This window comes from Hydra vulgaris, chromosome 15 (assembly GCF_038396675.1).
Source record: "Hydra vulgaris chromosome 15, alternate assembly HydraT2T_AEP".
Lineage (NCBI taxonomy): Eukaryota > Metazoa > Cnidaria > Hydrozoa > Anthoathecata > Hydridae > Hydra > Hydra vulgaris.
Genome location: NC_088934.1, coordinates 6,285,812 through 6,307,463, shown reverse-complemented (window position 1 = coordinate 6,307,463; position 21,652 = coordinate 6,285,812). Strand labels below are relative to the sequence as shown.

General features: G+C 27.0%; 1 protein-coding gene across 6 annotated transcripts in view; it reads right to left on the bottom strand.

Annotated features, from left to right (window-relative positions):
- Positions 1-16,670: 16,670 nt before the first annotated feature.
- LOC136072054 (uncharacterized) overlaps positions 16,671-21,652 on the bottom strand; it is a 35,337-nt gene continuing 30,355 nt past the window's right edge. For 5 of the 6 annotated variants that reach the window (XM_065820111.1, XM_065820112.1, XM_065820113.1 and 2 more), the window contains 5 exons: positions 21,145-21,588; positions 20,986-21,058; positions 20,692-20,772; positions 17,020-17,043; positions 16,671-16,791 (listed from right to left, as the gene is read on the bottom strand). In XM_065820111.1, coding sequence (XP_065676183.1) covers positions 21,506-21,588 — 83 coding nt within the window. In that variant the 3' untranslated portion in view covers positions 16,671-16,791; positions 17,020-17,043; positions 20,692-20,772; positions 20,986-21,058; positions 21,145-21,505. The remainder of the gene's footprint in view (positions 16,792-17,019; positions 17,044-20,691; positions 20,773-20,985; positions 21,059-21,144; positions 21,589-21,652) is intronic. The other variant, XM_065820115.1, reaches the window with a different exon arrangement.

The following is a 21,652-nucleotide window of genomic DNA, read 5'->3' as shown; positions in this document are numbered from 1 at the left end:
GAGACCGACAAGGACATTCTTAACCTTTTCCAAACATAATACTAAGACATAATACTAATATTAGCTCTTTTAAGTTATTATTCATTACTGATCTGTAAATCATTAAATTTAACAATAACTATGTTTGCTGATGACACAATTTTTTTTTTAACAGACAAAAACTTACCAGCGTTAAAACAAACGTTTTAACAAACTGAATAGTAAACTCATTAAAATTTCTAACTGGTTTAAGCCAAGCAAACAATCAATAACTTTCAAAAAAACTAATTGGATCCTCTTTTATCCAGTTTCAAAAAAAGTTCGAGTATACCTTTAGAGAGCTAAAGTTTGAATATACCTTTTTTTTTATGAAATAAAGAGAGCAAAAGTTACCAATTTCTTGGGTGTTTATTTTGATGGAAACCTCATGTGGAAAAAATAATGTTTTCAATCTAAACAATAAAATTGCTAGAAGAATAGAAATGCTTTACAAATCAAGAAATCTTTTAAATAAAAATACTTTAATTCAATTATATTAATTACTTATTCATTGTCATGTTAATTATGCTTATACTGCATGGGGTAGTGTAAATAAAAGTATACTAGAACCTCTTTAACGTCAACAGAAGCATATTGCACGTCTTATAAACTTGTTTTTTGCTATATGTATAAGTTTTTTGCTATATGTATATGTTTTTTGCTATATGTATAAGTGTAAAACTAACACCTCCCCTTATCTTTTTTATAAATTATACTTACATAAAAAAAAACCAATACTACCCCCAATGAAATTTTATCCAACAATCTTTTTCGCATGCAAATTTTAGTAGGTCTTGTACCTCTTATCAAGGAGCTTTTTTATGGAACAAAATAGTTTTGAAATATATTGATTTTTCTTAAGAATGGAATTACAACACATTCAAGAAAAAACTTAAGCATGTAATTTTATCTATCGATAACATACTCTTATATTTTTAATTTTTATAAAGTAAATTACTTTTAAATTTACTTCTTAGTATTTACATATATGAATGCTATACATTTTTTAAGTTATTTATTTTTACTTTCGACAAAAATATATATATTTAACGCAATAAACGTAACAATGTAGCTAAAAAACAAAGCGGTTCTCGACGACAAGACTTTAAGATCTTTTACGAGATTCCGCGTTCTTTCTCTTACAAACTTAATCAATCTTGTAAACATTTTATTATATTATTGAAATTATTATAGTTGTAAAACAGCTAATATTGTAAAACATTCACACACACAAAAAAAAAAAAGAATAGCTGCACGAGCTGTGTGGGCAGTCGCCATATCTACCATTCATTTTGACCAATCGTATGTCTACTGATGGAATCATGCAGTTCTCTAATGTCTGTATAAAGGTGAGCTATTAGATTTAGCTGTATTAATGTTACTCACATACTCTGTTAAAATCAAAGCCCTAAACATAACACTACAACCAAATATTATTGAATTCAGTTTTAATGGTTAGTTCATTACAAAAGTCATTAAAATAAATTTAGAATTGGAGATTAACTTTTAGATTTTACTAAAAAATTTTTAAAAGTTTTATATATGAGTAAACTTTATAATTCAAAAGTATTTTATTTATTTTATACATAAACTAATAAAATAATTATGAATAATATTTGGGTTGAGAAGAAACATATTGGAAATCAGTTTAAAAGTTTGTGCGCCAATTTTTTACGACATACTTTTACAACATATTTCATATTTAAATAATAAAACTAAATTAATAAAAAATAAATTAATAACATAATGTCTAAACCTAGCATCTGTAGACGAACATAATAAGACAAATTTTGAAGGATCCTAATTTTCTTTAAACGCTTTCAACTGTCTTAATCAATCCAATTTGGTATAGTGACTAAACTGGAAAACAGTATTCTATAGTTGGCCTAGTATAGAAAGTGAAAGCTCTACCTAGGATACATGGATCGCAATTTTTAAATCATTTTAAAATTAAGCCTCTGGAGTTAGCTTGATGGACATTGAAGACATTATGTTATGACGTTATGTTTTTTGTAGTTTTAAATTAATAACATAATGTCTAAACCTAGCATCTGTAGACGTATTATGTTATGACGTATTATGTTATGCATTATGTTATGACGTTATGTTTTTTTGTAGTTAAGATTAGAGTCACTCCTTGATTTTTTTGATTTTTTTGGTTTGAAGACCAAGCTAGAAAATAACCACCAAGACAATAGTGACCTATTGTGTCTATTTATAATGATGGAGGTGCTATCTATGTGCAAAACAATTTGATAGCAATTTTTAATTTCCACCTCAATGCCCAGAATACAAGCCTATTTAAGGTGGTACATAGCGTAGAGTGGGGCTAGTAAAACATCTAACAGATCTCATAAACAGTACGTCGGATTTTTTTTCAATATTTGAAAGATAATTTAACCTGCTAAAAATTTGTTTAGAAAAAAGTATAGTTTTTGATTTTTTGGGGAAGATATTGCCTAAATTTTGCGGAGCAGCTCAACCTGCCCTGCCCCAGCGGGGTAAGTTGAGGGGTAAGTTGAGCAATTAACAAATAAATTAATATGCATGGTACGAAACTTGGTTGAACCATCAATTAAACTTTCACTTAAAGTAAGCGTGTGTATAATTTATAAACTTTTTAAAACTTAAATAATTAGAAAGTGTCAAAAAATATTAAAGTATTATTTTATACAACTATCTTGAACTTTAAAGCCCGATTAAAAAGATTTATAAACAATGTACCGCTAAATTATTTTTTATCAAAGTTGTTTCTTTGTGTTAGATAGTTTAGTTTTATTTTTCTTTTCAATATTGCTCAACTTATCGCTACTAAACAAGGTGCACATTAGTTAGGTTTTAAACAGAACGGTAAGACTTAGGCAAAAACGGCTCATTTTAGTCGAAAGTCCGATAAATTGGTTAAATATCAACACTTAAGAGATGACAGATAAAAAAATTTATAGACATCCTAGAGAAAAATAGTAAACATTTTTTTTTTTACTTTTTTGGTCCAAAATTGAGAAAGCGCCCATGTATCTTACTTAAATGCTTTCCGGCAATCTTTTGTTGCGCATTGCGTTAACATTCTCATTCCCTAACTTTCATCTATTAGATATTTTGTCATGTGATGCGTAGTTTTTGAGATATTTTAATTCTCCAACTTACCCCTATGCTCAACTAGCACTGCTCTACCCTACCTGAAACAAGTCAATTTTTTTTAAACTTAAATTATATAAACTTCTTTGGTCATTTTGGCATCGCTGATTCTTGAAAAACAATAAAATTAAACAAAATAATATCTAAATTTTTTTTTTTTTTTTTGTAGCTATTTTAGGTGCTCCCAGTAGTCCTTACGGTCTTGCCACAGGGCACCGCAGGAGAGCATTTAACAAGAAGTTTGCACCTTCTTCCGTACCAATTTCGCTTATTGGGCTAGAGCTGGCGTCGAATCTCTGGGTTCTTAGCCAGAACTCTAACCTTTGCACCACGGCTGTTCACGCACGGCTAATTAGTCTAACATGACATAAAAAAAGTGTACAACTTTCTAGTTTCCTAACAACGGTCTTAGCAATCAGTATGGTCCCTGATTCTTGCTGATGGAAAGACAATATCAGGAGAAAATAGTCATTTTAATCAAGTTATAAACACATTTCAGAACTATTACAATTGTGCTATTACAGCTAACTTTTTAGATTTTGTGGTTTAAATTAGTTTTTAATTCTTTTAATGAGGTGTTTCTTAAATTTGTATTTTTTCTACTTTAATCCAAAATAGCTTTTAATCTGTTCTGTCAAATTTATTAGAAGTTAATAGTCAAAACCAAAAAAAATTTAATTTTTTTTTTCCCAACTTTATTTATGCCTTTTTATGCTTCTTTATGGGAAAAAGTACCCAATTTTTTTAATTAACCAAATTTAGTCATACTTTTAATTAGTTAATTATTTTTTTAGTTTAGAACATGTATTGCAGCATTATTGATTAGTTTGCAAAGTTTGATGTAAATATCTTTTTGCAATCAAACGATATCTTGGAGCAAAAAACATGCATAATTAGGGTATTACCCTAATTATTATTAGGCATAGTTATTTTTTTAAATTTTTTTTCGTTATTTTGTTTTATAATTATGCTTTTGTCATTATAAATCTAAAAGACGTTATGAGAAACAAATATTTTATAAACTAATTTTTCAGGTATGTACCGCCTAGGTATATTCCCAAGTATGCGCAGAGTACGAGTTTATTTAAAGTAACTGCAAATTATGACTCTGATCCACTTCAATATAAGACTTGACATGTAACTTGTCACTAACTGTAAGTTGTAGAGAATAATTTTACTGTCGTAGAAAAAAATATATAAATTTTATCTTTTGATGTTTAAAGAAAAAAAAAGCTAATAATTTCATTGCGTCTATTTTTTTGTGAAAGCACTACATACAACATACAACATACTCTTTTTGCTCTTTTTGTTTGGAAAAACTTTTATAGCTATCTAAATCTTGATAAAAAAGTTTCACTGATCGATGGTTTTGTTTCGGATACGATTTTCGTTCTTATTAAATTGTATATTACGCGCCAACTTGTTTCCGTTTTTGCTTTTTTTTTTTTTTTGTACATTTGTGGTCGTATTACAATTATATATTGCCAAAAATAAAAATAATAAATTTTTGCAAACTTTTGATAAACGATATAACAAACATAAAACAAGTTATCTGAAAGAAGATCAAAGGATCTTCTTGTCAACACCTTAAATAAGTTCAAACAAGCATATAACAAATTTCCAAAGTATATAGTGGAATGCAGGAAGCGAACTTGAGGGAAGTTCGACTTGAACTTCGAAGCCTGACTTTGTCAAGTTAGACTTCAAAAAAAAGCTTGAGCAAATGCGTAAACGAAACTTGAACATTTCAAGATTGCTCCTGAGAAAGTCAAACTTGAAAAACTTAAAAGACGTTAATTTGAAGGCGGAATCGGAAAAAAAAACTTTGCAACCGATAGCGGAAGAGTATTGAAAAGGGAAAACCTTTTCAATAAAGCAAATTAACTATACATTTTTAAATAATATTTCTGGGTTTTATACTTTTATCCTGGATTTAAATGAACATGCTCGTATTACCTTCTATTTAGTCCAAGGCTCTAACTACGACGTAACAGCTGCTTAACATTTAAAAATGGCATATATGCTATGCGGTTTTAAAAATAATAAATCACAGTTTATTTAAAATTCTCATACGAAAGCAAATAAATTCAGCACGAAAGTGCCACAACATGTTAAATCTGTCAAAAAATACAATGCATTGATTTCTTAAGAAAGCCAAAAAATTGCATTATTTGGGCAAAATTGGCCAAAATTCCACCATTTAAAAATATTTTTACCCCCTGAAAATACATAACAGTTCTAAATTTGATTGTTTAGGTTCACTTTTCTTTAATTCTTTAAAAATCAGAATATAGAAAGATAGACTAATAACAGTCATTAATAACATTTTAAAGTATGTAAAAAGCATGTAATTTGGGCAAAATTGGTTAAAAATCCACAGTTTTCAATTATTTTTACCCCCTGAAAATAAATAACAGTATTAAATTTCATCCTTGAGGTTCACTTTTCTTTTAATCATGACAAATCAGAAAAGGATAGTCAGATAAAAGTCATTAGTAACATTTTACAACCTATAAAAGGCCTAATTTAGGCAAAATTGGCTAAAAATCCGTCATTTTAACTTTTTTTTGACCTCCCTGACATTATTTTTTCTAAAAAAGTTACATTTTTGTTAACTTACATTTTAACTTTTTTTTTACCTCCCTGACATTATTTTTTCTAAAAAAGTTACATTTTTGTTAACTTACATTTATATTTGATAAATATAAACTTAAATTAGATCAAATTAGTGACTGACAAGTTTATATTTTTAATTTGATTAGAGGTGCAGTTTAAGAATTTCCTAAGAAATCCATATGTTTTTGAAATTTATCGTATTGAGTACCTTACTTTGACATCAGATTGTAAAAAATGCTCAAGGAGTATGCAGGTGGATTTTAACAATTGAAGGGTAGTAGAGACTTTTAGGCTAAAAACTGCTTCTGCACTACTTAGTTTCCGCTTAAGGTTTATATTTACTAGACTAGAATGAAATACTAATGTTGGCTGCATGAATGAGGAGTAGTTTTTTATTTAAATGAATTTTTTTTTTTTGGCATGTAAAGTCATCAAGAACAGTACAGTACTATTTATCTATTCAATTATTTGGTCGTAGTACCCAAAAAAACAAACAAAATTTTTTTTTCAAAATTTTAATTTTTACAACTTTTATTTATATGTTATTTCTACTTTTATAATTGAAAAAAAATTATTTTCAAAAATTATCAAAAAGCCTAAGTTGTCCTTTATAGATTTGGTACTAGAAAAAAAGCGCCTTAACGCGGCCCTAAGAGATATTTTTCTTGCAATACTAATTTAAAGATTTTTTTGTATGCTCAAAACTAAATTGCTCCTCAAGAGTTCTTGTTAGTTTTTGTTCTTATATCCATAAATTTAAACATTATCTTCAGTGCTTTAAAATAGATTTGATTGTGTAAAAATCTTAGTATACTTTTAGTATTTTTTTAAATTGCGTTTTTCTTGCAATAAACTTTTTGTGTTAAAAAATAATTTAATTTGAAAAATTAAATCTTTCTTTTAAATTTTTTTATTTTATTAGGTGATAAAATGTTGTTTATTGTATAAACTTTATGCCAGCATACCTTTTGAACATAAATAAAACTACTTATAAAAATTGGTTTGTGAAACATATATAGTTCTCAAAATATTCTTTTTAAAAAAAGGTCCAATATTTAGCCTAAATTTTTTCTAATTTAAGCGCATATTTATTATGCAGGGGAGTAAGAAATAATAATTTTGTTATTTTTTGAAAAAAATTAGTCTAACAGTTCAGAAAAACATAAATTCTCCCATATAATACCGAGATTTTTTTTTTTTCTCTTTTAATGGGTACTACCACCTTAACAACATTGTGTAAAGATAAACGGTGTAATTTTGTTTTCATCGTAACATAAGCTAGAACGCTCACATGCATCTATATTTGGAACATTTAAAAAAATACTTACTTAATGCATAAGACTCAGAGATGAAGAATAGCCCAGGAAAATCAATGAGTATGAACATGGCAGGAATTGCAGAGATTTTACATATTCTTTTACACAGCAGAGCATAACTTTTCGGTTTAAAACGATAGGAATATTTTTACAAAACAAGGATGTATTTTCGGAATCAGATTTTAATCCGTTTTATCTGATTATTATTGATTATTACTGATTTGCAATTTTTGGAGAGTAAGTTTGATAAAACTCCTACATCAACAAATTAAAAATATAGAAAAATAATGTTGCCAAACATATTTTATGGTACTTTTCTGTAATAAAAACTTATTGCAAGGAAATTGTTACTAGAGTTTTGTTTGTTTGAATTACTTTTTTTTCTTCCTTTTTTTTTTTTAAATTTCATTCAACATTAGTTTTATTTTTCTATTTATTTTTTTGGTCATTATGAAATATATTCTTTTAAACGCAAAAAACAAAACTTAGAAAGTAGCCATTGTGAAATGGTTAGAGTTCTGGCTCAGAATCAAAAGGTTCAATGCCGACTCTAGCTCAAAAAAGCGCCATTGGAATGGAAGGAGGCGTGAACTTCCTGATTAAATACTCCACGATGCTCTATGATAAGATCGTTAGATCTTCTTGGATCACCTTAATAACTTAAAAAATAATAGTAATTTCACGAAATTTCTGGAATTTTTCAAAAAACTTTTAGGAGTATAAATGATAAGTGTAACTTTAGCCTTAAAAACAATCTAATTTTTGTCTAAAAGTATGAACGTTGTCACTTTATCATGTAGTTATCACTTTATTAGTAGTACTTAAAAAATTCAAAAATTTTATAAAAATTATGTTCGTGCAAAAACTATAAAACCAGTACAAAAATTTTGAGAAGAATATTTATTTTATGCATCTGGGGCAATTTTTTTTACTATCTATAAAACATGAAAAAATTATAAAAAATTATATAAAAATAAAGTATAAAAATTCTTAAACTCGTTATTTTATTTATTTATAACGAGCGTGATGAAGAACACGTAACACTTAGCAACTCTTAGCCATGGTAACGAGCTCAACACTATTAGCGAACCATTATTACTCATAGAGATGCCAAAGCTTTATTTGTAAATTTGTAAGTATGAAATAGACCATAAAAAACAAAAATAAATTTATAAAAAGCTCTTGTAATAAATTTCGATTTTGAAATAAATATGAACATTGATATAAAAAAGTTTACATATTTGTGAAAATATAACTAATGAAAATTTTTATCTAATAACAATAGAAAATTGAACTGGATCTAAATCCTAATGTAAATTAACTTAAAAAAAAAGCTTCTTTAATTTTTACAAGTATCTAAAGGTTTCAAACCATCGTAAATCATTTAAATCATCGTCGAAAAATATCAAACCCATGTGTTTATATTATAGTTGATTTCTTTTGCTTCTTGTGAATCCTCTGAACATTCGGAAGAAACAGACCTCCTCGAATTTTCATCGCTATTTATGCTATGGATTTTTTTCTCTCTTATGAAACCAGCGTAACCGTTGACAACTAACTCAGAAATAGTACTATTCCGACGTCGGAAGGGAGGATCATTTATTAAAGATGGATTAGACACGTGATCAGTTGAATTGGTTGATATGTCTATTAAAGATCTGTAATATAATATAATATACACATATCAAATTAATGTTACTAGAAAACTTTTATTAGAATTTTTTTATTATGACTTTCGTATTAGTTTATTTATATTAAACCTGTGTTGATAACTGTCTTGCTTGTCTCCAAAGTATCTGCGATAACCTTTTTTTGATCGAAAGGATTGGACAACATTTAACTAAATTTTGAATATGAACAAATATAAAGCATTAAAAAAGATCCAATATTAGTAAAACAGATATTAAAAAAAAAATAACAATATGTAACAAAAATTCCAAACAAATTTGATATTTTATTGTAATTTATATATTATATATATATATATATAATATATATATATATATATATATATATATATATATATATATATATATATATATATATATATATATATATATATACAGTATGCAAAAAAAATAATCGTACACTTAAAAAAAAAATCATAATTGTAAAGATTGCATCAAAAAAATGAGTTTTCCGTTAAAACATTTAAATTTTTTTTTTAGATATCTTATCAAGTATTGTTTTAAGAATTTATTTGTGTATTGGTGAATTCATTGCCTTGGTGGCCTCATCTAGATGATTTGGCATTGCGTTGATTAAATTTTGAATCTCTTCTGTTGTTATATTATCCCATGCCCTCATTATAGCTTCTTTCAAGTTGTCTTTGCGTCTTAATGCTCGTTCGCCAACTTTTTTATCCAAAATATGCCACACATTTTCTATTGGATTCAAGTCCAGCCTTTGAGATGGCTATTCGAAAACATTGATAATATTTATCTCAAAGTATTCCTTCGCTTTTTTAGCGGTATGTTTTGTATTGTTATCTTGCTGGAGTATGAAATCGCTTCCCATTCTCAATTTTTAAGTATATGGTTGCAAGTTAGCTTTAAGGATTTCACAATACATTGAAGCATCCATTTTATTATCTTTATTATCAATAAATGTAAATTTCCCCACTTCTTTTCAACTCATACTACCTCAAACCATCACATTTCCTCCTCCATGCAATTCACTACCTCGCTAACAACTCAATTTATAAGCTTCTCCTTTTATAGACACACTTTTTGGACTCCATCCGATGAGACAATATTGTATTTTGACTTATCTGACCACAAAATTTATTTCTAATATAATATCAGTATTTTTAAATACTTTGATGCAAATTCCAATCGACATTTTATTTGTTTAGAAAATAAGAAACGTTTATTTTGAACCACTTTACCTCTATATCCTTGTTCTCTTATACAACTTCTGATTGTTTGAGTCACTGTGATGTTATGATCTTCTTGAATTTTTAAAGCTAATTTAGCTGCCAAAACAAATCTACTTTTCTTCACCTTAATGATGACATCAATAATATTTTGATCAATTGCACTAGTGGTCTTGCGTTTTCGTCCTTTACCATCCACATTAGCAACGGTTCTAATTAAATTATGCTCTTTAACAATTGAGAAAATGAAGGTATGGTTTGACACAAATAACATCAGTGTTTTGGAATGGCCATCTCAAAATCCGGACTCAAATCCAATAGAAATTGGTGGTTTATTTTGGACAGAAAAATTGAGCATTTAGACGCAAAGACAACTTGAAAGAAGCTATAATGAGGGCATGGGATAATATAACAAAAGAAGACACCAAAATTTGATCAACGCAATGCCAAATCATCTAGATGAGGCCACCAAGGCTAAAGGAGGCCCCACTCGATACTAATTTCCATTGAATTTGATCAATTTGACATTATTTTTGAACGGTACGATTATTTTTTTTGCAATCAGTTTTATGCATTATTAGATCAATTGTGTAAAATTCAATAGGTTTGAAAAGCGATGAATTCACAAATACACAAATAAACTCTTAAAACAATACTTGATAAGATATCTAAAAGAAACATTTAAATATTTTAACGGAAAACTCATTTTTTTGATGCAATCTTTACAATTATGATTTTTTTTTTAAGTGTACGATTATTTTTTTTGCATACTGTGTGTAGATTTACAACCTAGGAGCCCTAGGTTGAATTAGTTTTAGAGGGCCTTCAAAAACATTTTGAATGAAAAACCATTATATAGTATATATAACAATAATTTTTTCATTGTTTGCATTTGCATCTTTAATACTAGTTTAGCACAACAACTTTGATATAAATTTGTTCTAGAATTCCTTTATGCAGAATTAATCTGCAAAGAATTAGTGTTGCGATCACAGCAATAAATCTTTCTTGCAACACTAAATTCTGCAATTATTAGAACTTTAAATTGTTTTGCAAGCAAACAAGTGTTTTAGCAGATTTGCAGTTTAAAGTTTAAATATAAGAAGTTTGTTGATACATTTTTTAAGCATATAAACTAAAAGTTTGAAATGAGGAGTTAGTTACTTGATGCATTTTGCATACATGTTCTAAGATACAACAGCTTAATGTTGATGGCTACTTTATACTTTTTGTTATAATTAACCAAATAATGACTTACTCTAATTTGTTGGATTTTGTATAGGATATCATTGTGATAAAGAAATAATAAAAAATTTGAAAACAGATTTGTCAATAACATATTTTTATGAATGAAAAACTTGATGGTGGATGGAAGTCTAAACTAACAATTTAAACTAATAAATTGATGGAAGTTATTGCAAACCCCTCAGTGATATTACAACTGTTTTGGTTTTGTTTTAAGGACTAGTATTAGTGCTAGATTGTGAAATCAGATGATTTTACAATTAACCATTATTTCAAAAAAAAAAAATTTTCATCATCAAAATTTTTTTGCTTCATCAAAATGTATTATTTTGAAAAGTAAAATATAATTTAATGTTTAATTTTTCATTCAATGAATAGAATAACACTGCATTGCAAAATATTTTACAGCAGTTTTGAACATTTTTAAACCGTTAACAAAGCTATTAATAAAAAATTGCATATATAGAAAAAAGACATAGATAACATAGTTTCAGGTACGGTTTATTAAAGGTATTATTTAGTAACGACATCAATAAATTTGATGAATCAAATATAAATAAAATAAAAATATTAAACATTATTTCTGTAATTGCCAACATATTGACACTAAGATACAATCAAGTATTGAAAAGAAAGCAAAACATGTTAGACATCTGAATGTCAGTTGTAAGAGGCCCTACCTAAAAAAAGACCTACTTAAATCTCCTAAATAAATTTCTTTTTTACCTCTGAACCAGCTTTAATGGGTTACTTCTAAGACATTATTAATATTTATTCAGCACTCAAAATATTTGTTCAAAACAATTAAAATATTTGTTCATAACAAAACAATTCAAAAGTAATTACAATAACTTTTCATGGGATCAAATTTTAAAATGAAATGCATAGGAAAAACAACTTGTTATCAGGAAAATGGAGAATTCTTAGAAAATAATGAATATCTGGAAGTTCTGTGGTTATAACAACTATATTTTTGGAGGATAAAATATTATCAAAATGTGTTAAACTTCACAAAAAATGGGTATCAATGACCAAGGGAAAGTTGTTTAAACACCTAAGAAAAGTTAGTTGAAGAATTTAAATCAATCATGGAGACTCTTTTTGGCATTAAAAAAACTCACATTAAAGAGTTTATACAACTCAGCCAAGAAACAAAGAGTGTAAAGACGAAGCATTTTCGGAAAATCAGAAAAGTGCTAGAAAACAGTTTTTAAGCGTGCATATAGATAAAGAACTTGAAGCAAAGATTGAATGTAGACAAGAGAGATGCCGTAGGTATACAGATTATAAGAAAAAAATGTCAATAGAGGCCAATAGAGATGCCCAATATCATAATGGTAAGAACTACTTAGATTTAGAAGACATTAATTAAAAATGCTGATGGAAATTATTCAAATGAGATTAAATCAATATCTGAATCAAGTAATTTTTATCATGAAAAACCTAAATTATATATTTAAATGCATAAAATGTATTGCATATTACTTTATAGAAAAATCTGTGAATGTATTTTTTCTATTTCATTTTTTGGTAATACTATTGTAGATCTTTCAAATCTGGCATTGATGGTAGGTAATTATAATTCTGATTAGGATGAATATCAATAAAAAAACATCAAACAATGCTAAAAAAAAGGAAATTAACGATGTGCCACTCACGCTTCGATCCAATTCAATCCTTGTCAATAAAGAAATTACTTGAGATAATTGCCTAATTGTAGCTACAAATCCTCTCAGAGTAAGGACAGCGACGTACCCAGAAATTTTTTGGGCATACCGGTCTAAATATTTTGTCGTTTGGAGGAATTTTTTTTCTTTTTTTTTTAGAAGACAAACTTAAATATATATATATATATATGTAATATATCTCGCCCTATTAATTTACGTTTTTCAAAAAAAAATAAAAAAAAAAATAAACTAAAACAGTCATTAATGTTATGTAGATGGCTTTAACGCCAACCTCAACTCGCCACTAATTTTCATTAATATTCTTTATTTGCTAACTAATATAAAGAATAAAATCAAATTTATTTCCTTATAGTTTCTTCTATGAGTACACTTTACTGTAGGTACTTGTGAGAGAAGCATTATAACTACAACATTCAATAAATATATTTATATGCTTCTTTTAAATAGACTAAAAAGATTTATCACATAGCATATTTATTGTGCAGCAAGGTCATTAATTTATTTAAAATTTAATAACTTCTTTCTGTTGTTCTTCTCCTACTTTTTAAATCAAGTTTTTAGGCGTGAATAGTATTACGTTTTAAAAACTTTTATTTATTTTATTATTTAAAATATTTCTAATGCAATTTTACTATTATTTAAAATAAGAAAGTTGAAAGCTTATAGAGTTTAATTACATTTTAAATTATAGTTATAAGAAAGTTTAGCAGAGGAGAAGCGCACTAAGCGTATTTTAAAACAAGTTAATGTTTTTATTTAAGAATATAAATCCTAAGCGTTTCATATTTTAATCCAATCAAAACGTGCGTTTTACATTTTAATCCAATTGTAACATATTTCATATTTCATCAACGTGAATTTAAATTAGGCATTTTGATAGTCTTAAAACACATAAATAATCTGATTTAAAAGTCGTTTCTAAATGACATTAATAACAATTTGTAGTTATCATCACAAACTTTATCATTACAAAACAGCAAGACAAAAAGTAATATAGAGTAGTTTTATTTTAATATTTTCATGATAAACTTGGTGCTAATATAAAATTATTTTAAATTGAATTTGGCCTGGATATGTTGCTGACTGGTATATGTTACCAAGATCAAAAAATGTTTATAGCCAGTATTATGATCTACCAAGAAGTAAATATGATAATTAAGATAAACAGAGAAACATTTAGGTTGAAACGTTATGAGGTTATTCAAAATCACAGAAATCAAATTAAACAAAAAAAAACTTGTACTTCAAGAGTGGCTGTGTGGCTATTAAGTCGGCACCACTTACATGAAATACATATTAAACATATTTACAAGTCAATAGCTGGAGATAATATCAAGGGTCCATGAAAGACCCTTTACTCCCATATTAAGAAGCAATAGGAAAATATTGTCTAATATTTATCTGCTTGTGGTGCCTCTTCTAGTTTTAAAAAGTTTTATGAGAATACTCTCATAATTGGTTGTGGAATTCATCAGATGTACTTGGAGGCAAAGACATATTAAATTTGATTTTGAACTTAAGATTTTCCCACAAGATGAATACAGGCATCTTGAGGAATACATAGCTTTCTATCTTGATATTCAGTCTGAAAAGCTAAAAATTTTTAGCATTCATCAACAAAGTGCCTGTCATAAAGCTATTTCATGGCAGATGCATTATCACATGGTTTTGGAATTGACATCACGAGGTATAAACTACTTAAATCAAGACCAGTAGATTCTCGTCTCTAAAGTTTGTCTAATGATTGTTAAATTTTATGCTTTAGGGTTTTTAAAACCCAATCTTGCTGAACATTCAGTATTGAATTACTGCAATTCATTAAAAGTAGCAAAAATTATAAAGGAGGAATGGGATATTGATGTAGAAACTTTTAAACAGTTTAAAATCTCACCCCTGATACCTTTCCCCTAAAGCAGTAGTCATGGCTCTCGCTGATTCATACTTGAAATTCAAATAAAGTCTGACATTATGAAGACCTTGTTGGAGCACGAGGTTCCTGACATTAGTGAAATTAATAAAGTTTTAGTAAATGAAAATTTAATATTTTCATTTACTAAAACTTTTTTATTTTAGTAAATGAAAATATTAAATTTTGTGAATTTGTTACCTGTGAAAGTTGGTTTCTTTTTGTCGCTTTGGACTTAGTAAAGGAAACAAAGATTTGATTAGAAGCATGCCAGAATAAAGAAAATTTAGACTTAATACCCTCGTACAAGAAATTTGTTCTTTTTATTAAACACCTCAGTGTCAAAGAAACATTGGACTTATACAAAAGTTTGTTAACTCTTCACACACTTAAGCTCTTATCTCTAGATCATGACAATGGTGATCTAGATCTTAAACTTGTATGAAATTGATATGATAATGGTGATCTAGATCTTAAATCATGACAGTAGTAATTTGGTGATGACTCACCATTGGTAACCACTTTTTGTAAAATTAAAAATGTTGAATATCTGACACTGCAATGACATCATTTTGTTATGTTCATAATAAGTTTTTTAAATGGTTTTTAACGGCTTTATTTGTTTGATAATAGTTCTCGCTATACGAGCCGAATTATAACATAAAAAATGAAATAAACAGTATGACACCATATATGATGTTTTAATGCTACACATACTATTAAAGATGTCACTTAAATTTTATATATATATACATATATATACATACATACATATATATATATATATATATATATATACAACCCTTAGATGTTGTCCGAAAGTTTTTTCGATATTTTGTTGACAAAAAGTAAAAATTAAAATGCAAGACCGGAATTTTTTTTTTTTAATAATGATAGACTGCCTGCCCTAACCAAACCCTCAGTCGATGTAGCAGCACTCCCTTGCGGGTCAGGCTATTTGTCAGTCGATGTAGCAGCACTCCCTTGCGAGTCAGGCTATTTGTCAGTCGATGTAGCAGCACTCCCTTGCGAGTCAGGCTATTTGTCAGTCAATGTAGCAGCACTCCCTTGCGAGTCAGGCTATAAGATAGTCGATGTAGCAACACTCCGCGCATGATTTTCAGTAAAAAAAATAAAAATAAAAACATTTTAATAAAAAAAATAAAAATAAAAACATTTTATTAAAAAAAATTAAATAAAAACATTGTTTATATTGTTAAAAACATTCACAATGTTTTTAAAACATTCTGGTCAATTAAATTTGCGTTTTTGTGGTTTTTTTAAAAAACGATTAATTTGTAATTAAATTAATGGTTTTTACTTTCGTCCAACACGGAAATGTTGGACGAAAGTTAAAAGTAATTAAAAGTGACGTATATGTTGGCGTAAGAATCACTTTTTTCCTTCCGCTCTTCCCAAAGCCAACAAACTATAGATCTATATATATATATATATATATATATATATATATATATATATATATATATATATATATATACACATACATACATACATACATTTATATATATATATATATATATATATATATATATATATATATGTATGAATATATGTATATATGCATGTATGTATGCATGCATGCATGTATGTATGAATGTATGTATGTATGTATGTATGTATGTATGTATGTATGTATGTATGTATGTATGTATGTATGTATGTATGTATGTATGCATGTATGTATCTATTTATGTATGTATCTATGTATGTATGTATTAGAGAGAGAGATATTTTTGCTACTTTTTAAATTTCTTTATAAAAATTAAATCACAAACTTAAATAATCCATTAGGCTGTGTAGACATAATAAAGTTTTAACACATAACACATTACAATAATAAGTAAACCTTTTTCTTCCTTCTGTCATCAAAATCTTCTTTTTCCATATCTTGTCGATTTAATATAGGAATTTTACTGTTAGTTAAAGGGGATCTTATTATATCCAAAACTTCATTACTAAAGTTTAAACCTAAGAAAAAAATAATCAATACAATAAAAATCAGATAAAATACGCGTATAAAAATAATAAATATACAAAAAAAAAAAAAAACTTTTATTAAGAATAACTAAATTAAATAAAATTTATAGTTTAAATTAAAGATCTAATTCTTAGTTAAAATACAATTTAAATCTTTAATAAAATTAGATTTTATGATTGTAAAAATAAATTTTTAAAACAAAAGTGATTTATACTTACATGATGGTTTGTATTGAACTAAATCTAAAAAAAGAAATTACAAAAAAAATAAATGCTTTAATTAAGCTTAACTTTTTTGATATCATTTATACAATAAATTTTATTGTATTCTATTATGATAATTTACTTTTACATTTCTTTGTAAAAAAAAAAAAAAAAAGTTTTATTAAAAAAAAATAATATTTCTCAATAATCAGTATAATCATATAAAAAATTTACAATAAAAGTTAATTTGAAAATAAAATAAAAAAAAAATTAACAAAGAGGGACAGTAACACCAGTCCATTCTGTTCTGACAATCTTGTGCTGCATATGAAATAGTTATAGTTAGGAAACAAAATTTTTGAAACAGTCAGACATCGATAGCTTTTAGTGGGAGAGCATTCCAGTTAGGTACAAAATCAATTTGTAAAACACTGCTCTCAATCAACGCAATGATTCACTCTTTGTTAATCTAAGCACTGACTGAGATAAGAACATGCACTGATCTTATCAGCAGTAGTATAGCGAGCTAACCAATTAGGCTACTAAGTTATAATTAAATATAAATAATTATATATATGAGGCTGTTCATAAATGACGCCACACATCTAGGGGAGGAGGGAGTCCAGACTTTTGTGACTATGGAAAAGTGTGATGTCACAAAAAATATTTAATATAGTAGAATATTTTTTTATTTAATACATACATATATATATATTATTTACTTTTAAAACAAAATTCTAAACATATAGAATTCGAAATGATGCAACGAGTTCTTTTGTTAGACTCAACGCACTCAAGCGTTAAGTAGTGACAATAATTAACATAAAAAAGTTCACATTTTACCATAAAAACAAAAAAACATAAAAATTGAATATAAAAAGTTATTTACAAGTAGCTGTTTAAACATAAGTATTCAATATTTCTCAACCAAATTTGACAATTTTTTTTGCAAATAATTTTTAGGTGCATCTGATTTGTAAATTCTGAAAAATTCTTTTCATAGAATAAACTTCTGCATTACTGATAAAAATAAAATACATCAGCACCTTTTTGACGCCTACGTTTCAGCATATATTCAGCATATCCAAAGAGCAGAAAGATTTGTCAAGAAGAACTGATTCAGAAGTGGAATGAAATAAAAGTTGATAAAAATTTCCAAATCAAAGCGGATCATTGGTTGCAAGAACTAAATGTTTTTTCCACAAGCAAAAAAGGAACACTCCTAACATTTTGGGCGAAACAAATGTTATCCACTAATAAACCCTCAACCACAAATGTGCATAACAAAAAACTACGGATTTCAAATTTGCAGTTTGATAAAGATGGTACCAATATTGTTGCTAATGAATTAGGACCTAATACTATCCGCTTAGAAACATCAAGAATTGCCCCAGCCTAACTGCAGTTGCAGACACAGATTGAAGTTTTGATTTAGTCGGTTTGAACGAGCAACAAAAACGTGGAATGCTTTCATATGAACAAGATGCTGAATTGAATGTAAAGAAAAAGAAAAAAGCCAATTTAGAACAGCAGTTGAATAAAAAGAAAGGTGACCAGAAAAGAGCAAAAAAAAACGAGAGAAATGAAAAAAATAAAACTTAAATCTTTATTTGAAGATAATCCAGAAATATGCATAAATCTGAATGTCAGAGACAAGCCTGGTAAGCCAAGAATTCCTTTATTACTTGAAACTATTGTGGACATTGCTATGCATTGATCAGCATCTTATGAAAAACGAAACAGTGATGTATATAGAAGCATTAAAACGTTAGACAAACTGGCTAAACAGTTGAAAATGGATGGCTTCACAACCAGTAGAAGTGGGCTTTACCTTCATCTCTTACTAAAGTGCAGTTCATTTCTTGAAGGTCAGCGTCATGTATCAACGGGACCAGAAAAATTAATTAGAGCACAGAATGATCAGCACGCTAAATATATCGATGGTTTTTTTGTACTGCTACAATAAGGCACTTGGAGGAGTTAACTTTAATTACTATGAATATTTAAGAGTGTTTAAAATATTTAAAGCTGTTTTATTTGTCAAAATCATTTTAAGGTTCATTTCATTTATTTTATTTAGAATGCGAAATAGCTGCGAGATAATAGTTATTTTATAGTAGTAAGATGAAAAAGTTTCAATTACTATTATATTTAACTATATTAAATTACAATTAAACGTTTTGAAAATATTATATCTTTATAATTATAAATCACTCAAGAATAAGTAGGGAGGGGGTAAAAATTGTAATAAATGTGTAAAAATTGTAATAATTACGTGACGTAATTTATTACAATTTATATATGAATACATGAATTTATAATAGTTATTTTATTTTAGGCTCATTGAAACCAACTGCCTTATTCTTAATATGTTTGCCTGTTTGTGAGGAAGGACACTAACTCAATATAGTGCTGTTATATTATTTGAATATAACACCATGATGAGCTAGTCACTTTTAAGCAAATTTAATGCTGATCAACTTTTACAGTACCAATATAGGTATTAGAAAAATTTTTCTTTACTTAGGGAAAAAAAAAGTCAGAATTACTGTTATGCACAATAAACTCACATCTTAATTTTGTAATAAATTAAAGGTAGTTTAAAATTCAACAATAACATTTACATTTTTTTAAGAACAAATTTACCTGCATCAAGACTGAATGCAACCACAATTTGGAGTTACTAGAAAGTAAAGAAGAGTATTTACCCGTGGTTACCAAGCAACCACAATTTGAGTTTAGAATTACTAGAAAGGGAAGAAAAGAGTTGAAGAGAAAAATACTGTTGCTAGGAGACTTAAAAGACTTTAAACTCACCAATCAGAAAAACATAAAGATTGTTTAAGAAAAAAAACTAAATGCATAAAGTTTTTTTGAGTATGAAAAAAAGGTTACAGTAAAAAGATACAACTTTTGTTGAATTCTTAACTTTGCTGAAAAGATAGAACTTTTGCTGAAAAGTCATGCCAGATGTGTAATAATTGATAGAACAAAAGATGATAACTCACTTAAGCAGCGGCCATAGTAATATTTGTAGAAATATTTGTTCAAATCACAACAAATATGTGAATTAATTCGTAAGAATATGCCCAGACCAAGCATGCAACTGTTGGAGTCTTTGCAAATAAAAGAATAATAGCAACCAATACTGAAATTTCAATATGAAATTTCAATTATAGCAGACTCTTAGAAAAAGCGAATACTACTAATACATTCGATTATGCTGAAGATCCAAAGTTTGAAAAATGGAAAAAAGTTGTTTCTAATGACATTACTAGTTCTAAGATCACTTTTATCATTTTTGCCCTCATTTAATTTTTGCTGGATAAATATTTCCTATTTATAACAAGGTTTTTTTTATCTGTGGTGAAGATAACTTACCAATGAAAAGAAAAACTCTGTTATAAAACTTCTAATTTTTTTGTGGGAAAGAAAGTAGCTCATAAATAATGGATGACAATTTTTTGTACACAAGTGTAGAACCATGGGTGTTTAAATCAAATTCAAACCTGCAGTCAATGTATGACTGAGGGTTTGGATTTAGATTCATTGACTGAGGCACTCAATGCACTAAAGCCCTCATAACAAACTCACAGCTATTAAAAAAATGTTAATAAGTCATAAATATTTTTAATCAAAAACTTAACATTAAATTTTTGTAAAATTAGTAATATTTGAAAAATTTACTTTTTAAGGAAAAAGATGCTGTTTCTTTTAAGTAATTACATGCCTTTCGTCCACTATAATCTCGAAGATCAACATCAACTCCTGTCATAGAAAAAAAAAGAATTGATATATGTGAATCAATATGAAAATCAAAGAACCTATTACTAATAAAAATGTTTTAAAAATGATTCAACTATTTTAAAAGCTATTTTTTCTTTTTTTAAATTTACGCATTTATATTTGTTGTTTTTAAAATGAATTGGTCATAGTTGGTAAAATACTCAAACATTGAAATAAATAATACTTATATTATACCACAATATTGAATCAAGTATCGAATGACATTTTCTTTGTTTTGTATAGCAGCTATATGCAGTGGAGTATAACCCTGTAAATAAAAAATTGTAGTTTAAAGAACATGAAAATGTATAGATAAAAAAAAAAAAATTATGTAAAAAAAAAAAATTTACATACCCCCTGAAAGAGTAACACGTGAGGTTGATTGCACAATAAAAAAAGTAATAACCAATATTATATATTGAATTAATATAACATTAATTGACTAAAAAGACTGAAAAATTATTTTATACTTTTAAGTAATTCTGATAAAAGTAACAATAATTTATTACAATACATTTTTACAACAAAATATATAATATATTTATTTTTTAATATGTAAAAAAAACTTACATTCTGTATTTTCAATAAAGCCACATAAAAAAGTAAAAAGAATTAATCAGAATTTAAAATAACAAATATCTAAAGAATTTTAATATGTTTAATGTATTTAAATTAACATAAAAAGTATATATATATATTTATAAAATTACAGTTCTTAAATTGAAGTCAGCTTTTTGTTCAAGAAACCACAAAAACAAATCAAGATCTCCTTTCTTGGCAGCCCAATGCACAGCAGCCTTAAAATAAAGTAAAATTATAAAAAAACTAGATAAATATTTTTTAATTAAATAGTTCATTTGTT